At 37.3% G+C, this 12205-nt stretch overlaps 1 protein-coding gene across 7 annotated transcripts in view; it reads left to right on the top strand.

The window, feature by feature from the left end:
- Positions 1-12205, top strand: part of JMJD1C (jumonji domain containing 1C) — a 158671-nt gene that overhangs the window by 142142 nt on the left and 4324 nt on the right. For all 7 annotated transcript variants that reach the window (XM_067001093.1, XM_048069480.2, XM_048069490.2 and 4 more), the window contains 11 exons: positions 701-790; positions 2141-2268; positions 2450-2663; positions 3147-3361; positions 3813-4091; positions 4499-4667; positions 5131-5221; positions 5318-5448; positions 6274-6396; positions 7398-7537; positions 9469-9645. In XM_067001093.1, coding sequence (XP_066857194.1) covers positions 701-790; positions 2141-2268; positions 2450-2663; positions 3147-3361; positions 3813-4091; positions 4499-4667; positions 5131-5221; positions 5318-5448; positions 6274-6396; positions 7398-7537; positions 9469-9645 — 1757 coding nt within the window. The remainder of the gene's footprint in view (positions 1-700; positions 791-2140; positions 2269-2449; positions 2664-3146; positions 3362-3812; positions 4092-4498; positions 4668-5130; positions 5222-5317; positions 5449-6273; positions 6397-7397; positions 7538-9468; positions 9646-12205) is intronic.

Here is a 12205-nt window from a genome sequence, read left to right on the forward strand (position 1 = left end):
GAATTGAGAGAGAAACTGTATTCCTTTTGCTGCCCAAAATCACATAGCAGATCGGTGACCGGTTGCTTGGCCAGACATTTTTCACTCTCATTCTCTCTCTGTCTTGTCTTTACACTGCACTTTTTTCTGGCAGGGACAGTCTTTCTGAAATTTTGTGCAGAGCCTCTCTCTCTCTCACTGGCTCGGCCCTCCCTGATGCCACAAATGATTCTTAACCAGTACATACACACTTGTGGTTTCATGGTTGCTTTAATCTGACAGAAATCCATGATGCAACTTCCTTCTCCTTTGTGCCACCAGTAACTTTAATGCAGCTGCACGGTAGGGCCAGATCAGAGAATCAATTCAGTTGAAAATCCATCTTCTTGGTGTGATCAGCCCTCTCTGGGTGGAGGACAGCCACTTTTAGTTGGCAGCTCCCTAAATTTAATAAAGTGGAATATACTTGAAAGCTCTACGGTTATTGATAAGGGTCTACATTACAAATGCTGCTATTTTAGATTTCAGTAGTATTAAAACTCCTTTATTCTTTTATTTTCTTTGAAAAGTAGCTGTTGTATGCAAATACCTGTCATGTAGGATACCAGTACAAAAGGCTTACAGAGTGTAAAAAACTGTTTCTAACTAAAACCAATCCAAATATGTTATCTCTGTGTATCATTGTAAGTAAAGTAAAACAATTGGCAATGTTATTTTACAGATAAGGAGTTGTATGCCTGGATGAAGTGTGTGAAGGGACAGCCTCATGATCACAAACACCTGATGCCAACACAAATTATTCCAGGCTCTGGTAAGACCTCCTGTGAACAAGCAAGATGTGTTTTTCTCCCAGGTCTTTCTGTGAAGAGAGGCCACAGTAGCTTCTTGAAACTTCTCATTTGCCATTTAGAAATCTGCAAACTGTGTCAAATCATCGCAGGAAGGCAAGTGATTCTGGGCAGCTGAACAGTGAGGGGCACAGATGAAGAAGAGAGGAGGAGATGTAGGCTGACAGGTGTCTGAAGGGGTTTGGCGATAGGCAGCGTAGAAATTCAGGGTGTTTGTTGAGACTGTTTTGTACCTTTCCAAAGTAGAATGAAGAAGCCAGAATGTACTAATGAATCTGACCTCATCTGTTAAAAGAAAATTTTAGAACAGTGCTATCAAGGAGCATTATGGGGAACCAGTTTAGGGGCGATTTGTTTCTCACTGTTCATTTATATCACATACTGTGAAATTTGTTTTCTGTTCTTGGTTGGAAGTCTGATCGAGCATCATAAGGCAGAAAGCAGTGAAGGAGCTTGCAATTAATGAAAAACTAGCAGTAATCCTAAACCCAGTAAAGTTCAGAATTTTGCTTATATCCAAGCCTTATAAAGAAGCATGGTTAGGTGTGGTCATTGTTAGCACTGTTTTTGTAATCTCTGGTAGCATCGATACAGAGCAGAGAATAGAAAACCCAAGTGCGCCTTTAAACTTGTTAAATAAATTCCAAAGTGTTTTAAGCTGGAAATACAGATCCAGTCATTATTTTTATGGTTTGTTACATGTTAGTTCAGGTAGAAATAAAGGCTGGTTAGATTCCATAATATATTCAAATTGTGACATTCCCCAGAACAGGCTCCATTCTGAAACTGGTTTTAATTTTAAATTGTGAAGTGAACTGTGCATCTGGAAATGGCACAGTGAAGACTGCCTGCGTAACCTCAGTTTTGTTCTTCTGTGCATATCCATTACCAAACAGTCTTAAATTACATGATTACATACTAATTTTTTTTTGTCAAGTTATGGCTCACTTCAGTCTGTTGTAGTTTGATGGTTTTATTAAATGAAGCAACACTGCACCTGTTGAACAATGAGGAGTAAATAATGAATGGCTGGCTTGTTGCATACCACGTGATGGGAATGCAGAGTGACGTTTATATTACTCAAAAGAGTAGTATGCAATTATTTAATTCAAGATCTTGGCTCTTTCAATGTGAGCTTTATGGTAAAGTAGACAGTCCTTTTATAGTAGTTTTGAGTGTTAAATTTAGCATTTTTAATAGCTTATGTTTTTAAAAGGTTTGCGGGTAGCATCTTATCACAGCGTGTATTGTACAGAAGGCCACAAAACGATTGACAAGAACAGCTAATGTCTTCCTTCTTAATTGTCTTCTAGTTTTGACAGATCTTCTAGATGCTATGCACAATATTAGAGAAAAATTTGAAATTAAATCCCATTGTCAGTGTACCAGCAAGCAGAACATGCAAGCTGGCAAGCTCCCTGCAATGAATGGTGTGTCTCAGGTGAGTCCAAAATGTGTGTATACACGGCTGTCTGTTCAGATGTTCTGTTACTTGTGGATTTTCATATTTGAACAGTATCAGCCAAGTTTTAGTTTGCATATGCAATGTCTAAATGATATCGGTGTCTTTGAAATACATTAAGGCAATGTTATATACTTAAAAATAAATTTGTTCTTTACAGGTTTTGCAGAATGTCCTTAATCACAGTAATAAAATTTCTCTGTGCATGCCTGAGTCTCAACAGCAGAATACCCCTCAAAAGTCTGAGACAAATGGTAATACAAGTCCAAGGAGTGATGTGAGCACAGACAGCAAGTTAACACCCCCTGAATCGCAGTCACCGCTGCATTGGTTAGCTGATCTTGCAGAGCAGAAAGCCAGAGAAGAAAAGAAAGGTAGGTATATGCTTGATATTGTTATACCATGTGCATGATTTTGGGGGCACCAGTAATAAAGTAATTCAATGCACTAGGGAAAAATCACTCTTATTTTCTGTTCAGCAAAAAGAAAAGATGATGCTCTTTTTCCCCGTAATTTGAGTCTTGAAACTTCAATGCCTTCTCCTGGTGGCATCAAAATTAGTTACCAGAGAAGCCACTGGTGGAATGCATGTGTAATATGGCAGTATTTCCAGCTACAGCATCTCTCATTTGTGACAGGTACTCACTCAGCTGCATGTCTGAGATGCTGAGGAAGGCCTTTTCATGGTCACAGTGTTTGTCTGCATTTTGAAGGATCTAGTTCATCTTCTGGTGTGTTTTCAGGTGCGCTAGTGCTACAGTATATTAATGAGCACTATAAAATGCAGGGTACCAGTGTGCCTATGCCTGCCTCATGATACACCAGTGTAAACTCCCAATGATTTTTTTTTGTTTTAGAGAACAAAGAGTGTCCTTCTGGAAAACATTCAAAGGAGGAGAAAGACCAGGATAATTTGGAGTCCCAAAACTGTAGAAGCTCCCCTCCTGCATCCCAGAACAATGAGCAGGGCTCAACCTTACGGGATTTGTTAACAACAACAGCAGGCAAACTGCGTCTAGGTTCTACAGATGCTGGTATTGCTTTTGCTCCAGTTTACTCTACAGGAACAGCAGTAAGTGTTTACAAGATGCATGTTTTTTATTTCAGGATTTGAAAATGTATGACATTTTGTTCTGGTAGTTAAAGTAGTGACAGGTGTATTGCCTTTTTTTTCCAAGTTTTCTCGAAGGAATTAGCACTTGTATGTATATATGCGCATACATGTTTGCTTAAAGTATATGTGTTTAGTGATAATTTATATGTATAATGAAGAAAATGTCTGTGAAGTTAGATAAAGCATTTACTTGGCAACATGAAGGAAGATTCTAATATTTTGAGTTTTGTTTTAACTGTATATTTCCAACTTGTTCCATGTAAGAAAGCTTGTGGTTTTCTACACAGAAAGTATATAACTGTAAGCTTTTAATTGACAATGAAATGTCAGTCATCCAGAAAAAAAGGTATCACATTAATTTTATTTGCTTTCACATTGTTTAAACACACTTCTGTTTGTTTTCTAATAGAGTGGCAAGAGTGGACGGACTATGCCAAACATTCTCGATGACATAATTGCTTCAGTGGTAGAAAACAAGATTCCACCAAATAGAGCACCAAAGATAAATGTAAAATCTGAAATAAAAGATGAGCCAAAGGATGACAGAAAATGTATTCAGGATGACGGCAACAAGTTGTACAGTGATATTCAGTATTCTTGGATCTGCGATAAGCATGTTTTGTGGCTCAGAGACCATAAAAACATTAACAACTGGAAGCTTTTCAAAGAGTGCTGGAAACAGGGGAGGGTAGGTATTGAGCAGTTTGGTCTATAAAGTGACCTCAGTATGAACTCTGGAGAACATGTTACAGGACAGTTTGTGTAACTCCACATTTGAAAACATGTTGTTAGCACATTTTATTACAGTGGGCAAAAGCTAGTCAGGTATATTCCACATACGAACCTTGTGTAGTTGAAACCTCACTTAACTGTTAGTAATGAATAAGGAACCACTGCTACGGAGATGGAACCTCTGAAAAGACGTGTGATGTCTTGGGTGTGGTTGCTGCTGATGGAAGTTTCTGTAACAGCTCAGTGTGGCCAGAGCCTTCAGTGTACATTTCAGATAGATTTGTATTATAGTTTTAATTCAAGGAGGTGTTTTCTTTATAAAGGATAATTACTACTTTTTTTTCTTTTTCTTTTTTCTAACAGCCTGTTCTTGTGTCCGGTATGCATAAGAAAATGAATTTCAGCCTGTGGAAAGCTGAGTCAATTAGTCTAGATTTTGGAAACCAGCAAGCTGATATCTTGAATTGCAAAGACAGTATTATTTCAAACACCAACGTCAAAGAGTTCTGGGATGGTTTTGAAGATGTTTCAAGTATGTTGTTTTGAATTACTATCATGGAAGATCATTATAAGCTTAGTTATTATCCTGTATTGTACTGTATTATCCTGTATTCTAAACACAGTCAGTGTTAGAAACTGCAATTTAAAGCATTATTTTGGATCTTAAGACTTTGAAGAAATTAATTTAAGAAGAAAGCTCTAGATAATCTGTTTCAAGAGAATGTGATGAAAACTTCTATTTTGTACCTTTGCAGAATTCAAGATACACTAATATACCATCTCCTCGGTTAGGTCTGACTAAGAAAATGAATAACTTCACCGGTTCCTTAATTACTTGAGTGTGTTTTGTGTCTTTCTTGAATCTCTAACTTAATAATCCCGTTTTACATATGAAGCCTTTATATACAGCTTAATAGTTCAGTTATATGTTTTAGTTGAATAAAGTAAAACACCTGTGGCGTATTAGTTCTTAGTAATTTCTGTGTTACTTGCAGAACGGCAGAAAGTAAAAAATGGGGAAACAGCTCTACTAAAATTGAAAGATTGGCCTTCTGGTGAAGATTTCAAGGCTATGATGCCAGCAAGGTATTGGAGTTTAATATTTAGATATTCTTAAGTCAATCTGTTGTTTTTTTTTCTCTCTGTGTAATGACACAAATTATTTTTTCTTTTTTTCTCCAGATATGAGGACTTACTGAAAAGTTTACCCTTGCCTGAATACTGTAGTCCAGAAGGAAAACTAAATTTGGCTTCTCATCTGCCAGGATTTTTTGTCCGTCCAGATTTGGGACCCAGACTATGCAGTGCATATGGTGAGTATGCCCTAGAATTGTAGCAGTTACCTCTTCCCTTAAAATTATAGATATCATTTGTTAGTGCTTGATAGAAAGCTGAGCTTGCTTAGAGGATAGTTACTGACTGAACGTTGGAGAAATCCTTTACTGACTGGGACGTTAACAGTACGTGTACCTCAGCCATGAGAGTTTATATGCTTCTGCGTTTGTCTTTTCTTGTGCTGTTACGGTCTTCTGAAGGAGATAAATGATTAGTTACTTTTCACAAAGAGTTCCCATCTTCAGTAATTCCATATGACAAGGGACTTCATGAAGTATTAGTGTTTATAATTCTAGTCATAAACAAATCTCAGAACTTTTCTTGTAATTTTTATCTGTGTTGTATATTGTACACTCAAAGATCTCTTTAAAAAGATTGTTTCCCTCAGACCTTTTCCAGCTGCTACTTCTTTTGCAAACAAGCTTGTTCAATTCTGGTTTACAAATTGTTTTAATGGCATAAGAAATGAGTTGTAATTTGTGGCATCATAGCTTTGATAATAAAAAATAAAAATAAATCCAGATGTCCTTTAAAATGAACACATTAAAGATAGCGATCAAGAATTGGTCTGAAGAACTGAGTCATTTATGACAGTTATATGTAATACTGCTCTAAGGCGTAGTGTTCTGACATGTCCTTTTGACTTGAGCATATATTTTTTCACCTCTTAGAACTAAACTTAATTTTCCTCTTTGGGGATTTATTTTAAATAGGAACTTGGTTTATAGCCAGGCATAAAATTAAGGCTTTGATTTCCTTTGTATTGACTTTAATTTTACCTCAAATTTTTATTTGTAACATAGGTGTGGCTGCTACTAAAGACCATGATATAGGAACTACAAATCTCCATATTGAAGTTTCTGATGTAGTGAACATCCTTGTTTATGTTGGCATAGCAAAAGGAAATGGTGTACTTTCCAAATCAGGTAAAGCTCATTGTAAATAGGTGTAAATAGACTGAATGTGTCACTTTTAAATTTGACACTGCTTTCTTGAAGTGCATGAAGTACTAGCTTAAACTTGGGAGCTTCATTGTCTCAAGATTTGTCAGCAAATAAATTCTGCCTAAAATACACTGCAGTTTATGAATTATGACATTGTATTTCAAACTCTTTAAATTTATTTATTTATTTATCTATTTATGCTATTACCTGTAATTGATGTTCCATTCCTGTGTTGGGCTGGTAGAGCTAAAGAAAGTTCTAATGTTAGGATGATGTATTTGCCAAACCCTCTGTTTATTCTGCTCCGTATGGATGCACTGTGTTTGCTTTATTCTGTTTGGGCTATAATGTAATTTTTCAGCACTGCGGAGCTTAAGTTGGTGTATGTTAGCTCTCTGTATGAGGTTCATTGCCTATGTGAAAGTCCTTAAATCACTGAAATAGTTTTATTTCCTTTCCCTGCTCTGTTGTCCTCTGATTCCATAATCAGCAAATGTAGATTAAGGGTGCAACTAATAGAACTGCAGTGTAAGGTTTGCTGTCTTTTACTTGCTTTGGAGTTGCTTGTGTATGCAGCGAGTTAATACCAGCAAAACTTCAGCAAATGGGGGGGGAAGTCTAGTTTATTGACTAGCTGCTGCAGAACGGTATGGAAAACACTGCTACTACTACTGACTGCAGAAGAACACCTTTTTTGTCTTTTAATTTTTTGGTCCCAACCCTGCTTATTTATTTCTGGTAGGAGAAACGTGTTCTAACAAATTTGAGAGATGTAAAAGGGAGTTTAAAAATTAAATGTGGCTTTAAAGGTAACTACAGCATTCATGTTACAACTTTCTAATTAAAGAAGATGAACAAAAAGATCATTCTGTTGTGTTCACCAAACTTTTATCTGCATAGTCGCACGCGACAAATATGAAAAGATGTTTTGTTTCAGTTCTTCCACTGTCTCACTCTTGAAAAATATTTTTGTAAAATCCTAGGAGTACTGAAGAAGTTTGAAGAAGAAGATTTGGATGACCTTTTAAGGAAGCGGTTGAAAGATTCAAGTGAATTACCTGGTGCTTTATGGCACATTTATGCTGGCAAAGATGCTGACAAGATAAGGGAATTTCTGCAAAAGGTTAGATTTACAGTGGATATTTTATGAATATAATTTAAATAACTGTTAAAGGGGGTGTGGGGCAAAACCTCCAAACCCACCCCTATGCTATGCAAGGTGGGAGGAAGCAAAATTCTTTCTTTTATATCCATAAATTATGGATATAAAAGGATATATATGGATATATGGGTAACCTGCTGCATCAGTCAATGAATGAAATACATAACATGGTACGTACTCATCTGTTAAGAGTTACAGGTAGTCTGAAGGTTCAGGAGAACATAGAGATTATTCTTATGTAATTCTCTTTTCTAATGTAATGTTTTTTAAAAATTATTATTATTTACTAGCATTTAAATGATACTGCTTTTCCCCAATGCTTGTGTTACCAAATGCTGAAATATTTGTGAATTTTCCCATTAAAAACAAAAAAAAAAAAACCTGCAATCCAGCAACCACTGATCTTCTTAGTGACCAGTCTTCATTAGCTCAGACAAAAAAACTGCCTTGTCTCTTAATGAACATGAAAGCAGTGGGGATAATGTACCCAAGGACAAAATTCTACAACATGACCTACTGCACGGATATTCTTTATTCAGCATGTGATAAACAAGTCAGAGCCACCTTAGAACCTCCCAGGTCACTACTTACAACGTAGGACCAATGGTCACCATTGGGCTGTAGGCAACGATCAGTGCCAGTACATTTAGAGATACCATGTTGGAAGCGATTTTCTGAGCCCTGCCTTTAGCAAGTTTTCACACTCTAGAAGGTGGTCTTGATGGATGACCTCAAATCGCTAATATAAAACTGAAGCGGTTGCTCAAGGAAAAATCACCAAAAGAAATCTTAACTGTTTTCTGCTGTGGCATTAATTTAGATGAGTTTTAGCTGGGTAAAGAAAAGGGGGCCATAAATGATCTGGAGACCAACGTTTCTACCACAAGCCGGAAAAGCATAGGAAATTCAGCAGTAAAAATGCTCTTGGACTGTAAACCTGTATTTCAGTCCCATGGCATCTGTCCGCTGGTGACTCAAACATTTGCTCTTTGGCAAGCTGAACTGTGGGGAAAAATGAGCACTAAAGAACAAAATTACAGCTAATTCCAGGAAAATATGAACTGTACATCCAGTCTTTTCTGTATATTCAAAAACTTGATGCTCCTAAAGTAGAGGTGGTGGCTCTTAGGTTTGGACAAGAAAGCTGGGGGTGGCTGTGGTGAACAAAAGAGTGAACACAAGGGAATGGGTGGACAATGCATATTATTCAGAGTTTCTTCTTTAGAGCAATTAAGGGGCACTGTGGAACTCTTGGAGCAACAGATTTAAAACAGAAAGAAGTATTTTAGATGCTGTGTCACTAGGTTTGTCATTTGCTACCAGAGCTTGCCATGGTATCCAGAACTGAATCTCATGACGCCTTCTATTTTTGGTGTGGTGGTATTTTTGAAATACATAATTGGAGATGAATTGATGAATAGACCCCGGGACCACTTTGCTGATAAGAGAGAAAATCTCAGTAACTCATTTAGTACAGGAGAGAGGTGATTCGTGCACAGGAACAGTTTCAAGGTCTGCATCACATAATTAAGTATATTTAACATTATTATGAATAAAAAATGTATGTTTTCCATGAGATAATTGTCTCTGGAGTCATGACAGGTGGATTGGATATATGTTTTGTTTTTTTTCTGTAGTCACTGTGATTCATCAGTTAGCAATTGATTAAGGGTAATACTTGTTCCTTTGTGGTTAACTTCATAAGAAAAGGTTGTTGATGTTTAAGTCTAATGCTTTGTCAGGAAGTTTTTTTTTATTTATTATTTTTCATTGTCCATCATGAGCAGTACTGTAGCTTTGTAAGTTAAGTATACTTCGGTACATGTACAATTTAAGTAGCAAAAGGTTCAGCTTCTTATAAAAGTAACTTGGGATCCTTTCTGTACTTACAGATAGCAAAAGAGCAAGGCTTAGAAGTTTTACCAGAGCATGATCCAATACGTGATCAGAGTTGGTATGTGAACAAAAAGCTTCGCCAAAGACTTCTTGAAGAATATGGAGTAAAAACCTGTACGGTTATTCAGTTTCTTGGTGATGCTATTATTCTACCAGCAGGAGCACTTCATCAGGTAAAATACACAGGTTTAAAGACATACAGGATTAAATAACATAACATAAATGTCATAAAATAACTTTTTTCAAAAACATACTGCATTTGTTTTCAGGTTAGATTTTCTTCGTGGTAACAGAGTATAGGAATGTGTTACAAGCTCTATCTGTTTGTACTAGCCTAGTACTAGCCAGTACTAACAAACAACAATTCAAACATTTGAAATACTGTTTATTTCTTCTTCTAAAATGAAAAATGATCAGACTATTATTAATTACTTTCTTCACTTATTTCATGAGTAACTTTCTAAATAAACTGGTGCTACTTAGGAGAGTGTTAAGTTAATCTGTCTTCTTCTAAACCCAAGGTAACTTAACCCCTGGAGAGGCAGGGGGAAGGAACCCAGAAGGATGAACACCTAGATGTCAAGTGTCCTCTTGTTTTCTGCCTTTAGCTATAGGGAATTGTGGAGAAAGCTTGTGTTTAATTAACAAGATGGTTATGCAACAGGGTTTGGGTGTTGGTTTTGTGCACCATATTGAGTTCCTTTATCCACAGAGGAAGGTACATCAATCACCAGGAGTTAGCACTGTCCCTTCAGCAACTTTTCTTGCCATCACGAGTGGTTCAGCTTTGACAGAGCTAGGCTGATATTTTTTTCTCAGTTCTGTAAGAGAAAGTACTGCTAATAGAGTAGTTTCACAGAAAGGTATATGAATTTGTGCAGCAAGCTTTAGTCCTCCCTGCACGTAAATCTTGTTACTTTTTTTTTTTTTCCTCACAGTCTGCAAATTTCACCTCTTTGGTGGAAAGAGGAAGAAAGCATGATTGTTCACATGTGATTTTTTTGGATTGTTCTAGTCCGTCCGTCTGTCCCCCCTCCCCCATATGAATTTTGTCCTTTTAAAACGGGAAAGGGAGCCTGCTTTCTTGCTGCCTTGCCAGCTGTCAAGCACCAATAATTAGGTAGCTGACAATCAAGGAATGAGGAGCATCCCCTCCCTGCAGTAGGGGTTGTAAACCATCTTGTTATTAAAGATTCATCAGTGATCTGCACTTGGCTTCAAGCGAGGTGAGGCCTTTTTGAAGACGCCACGGTTTCGTTTCTGATCTGCAGATCAGCTTCCAGCTCTTCTGAGCACAGAGGGAGCAGTGGCTTGCTGTGTCACCGTGACCAGAGTGCTGGGGTTTTCTGCGTAAAAAAAAGAGATGACTGGGTTGTAGTGATGACAAGTGTAATGTCCCTAATCTGCCTGCTGGCTATTGCAGTTGCTTGTCCATTGAAAGCAACAGGTATCTTACCCAGACTAGATTCCTTCATCATTGAGTTTCACATGGCTGTGTTAACCCTAGATGATCTGTGTGGATTTGTTTGCACCAAAAACAAACAAAACAAGCAAGCAAGCAAACAAAAAGACAAACCCCAAATACTGGGTTGTAGATTGCCTTCCCCGTGCCGTGTCTCCAGTGGCTGGCACTTTCTAAGCCCTTACAAAAAGGTGAAGGAATGTCTGGCGTTGCTGATATTCTTAGCTCTCGTTAGGTTAAAGCAGTTTGGATTCCCATAGTCAGTAGGATTTGTGTTGCATTCTCCATTAACCTTACTCTGATCTCTTGAAACAAGGGAGATCATCCCAGATAGACTGAAAAGGGAACGCACAGAAAATCATAAACATACTAGGAAAATCGTTTTACGTAGCATGAGGCATTTATATAAGGTATGCAGAATACAAAACATGAAGTTGTGGGACTGTTCCAGGCTTCCCTAGAGTTTGCAGGTTTCAGGGCCAAAAATAAGACCACTGTTATCTTTATCTCGTTGGCTTCAAACTCCAAATTGCTTTTGAAGTGGTAATGCTCGCTTTTGGCACCAAGGAGTTAATAACATGGTGTTTTTAAAACTGTAGTGGGTGAAGCTGAGAACCTTTTCATCTTCAGTAAGTTCCTGTGAATCTGCCACGTAGGAGGAAATGAAAGCATCGTGTTCTTTCATGTACATGTATAGTACTCTTTCTTTATAGAGATGCATAAATACTGACCTTAGGGATCAGCACCAACACTTCATATATACAAAGCACATTTAAACGCTTAAAAATAAGTCTGAACAAGAATACGTACCGGGTTAAGTTTACATGTTAAGCATTTCAGGTTTACATGTTAAGTGTTTCAGATTTACATGCACATCATGAATCCTTAATAACTAAAACTGGATGACAGTTGATAGTAAATTTGGTGGTAAATCAGCATTTTTATTTTTATTTGCTTATCTGTAATGTTGTGGAACAGAGGAAATAAGGGCAATGTGTGGAGCTAGGGAGCCCAGTTGCCTGTGATCACTGTGTGGTGTAGTCAGACACTTTTATCCTGGAACCTGTTAGGTTTGTTGTCTCATACTTATTCCGACATGCTGATCTAGAATTTTACTGCTCTTAATGTGGGGGAGGTTGTTTAGTTTTTTTATATATCCTTTTTTCTTTCCAGCTTCTGTGGATTAACATCTGGCTTAAAGTAACTTGTTAGTATTTTATAGTAGCATAAACAATTCCTCTTGCTTCCTGGAAAAAAAAAGGGGGGGTGAG

Source organism: Anser cygnoides, chromosome 7, assembly GCF_040182565.1.
Source record: "Anser cygnoides isolate HZ-2024a breed goose chromosome 7, Taihu_goose_T2T_genome, whole genome shotgun sequence".
Taxonomy (NCBI): Eukaryota; Metazoa; Chordata; class Aves; order Anseriformes; family Anatidae; genus Anser; species Anser cygnoides.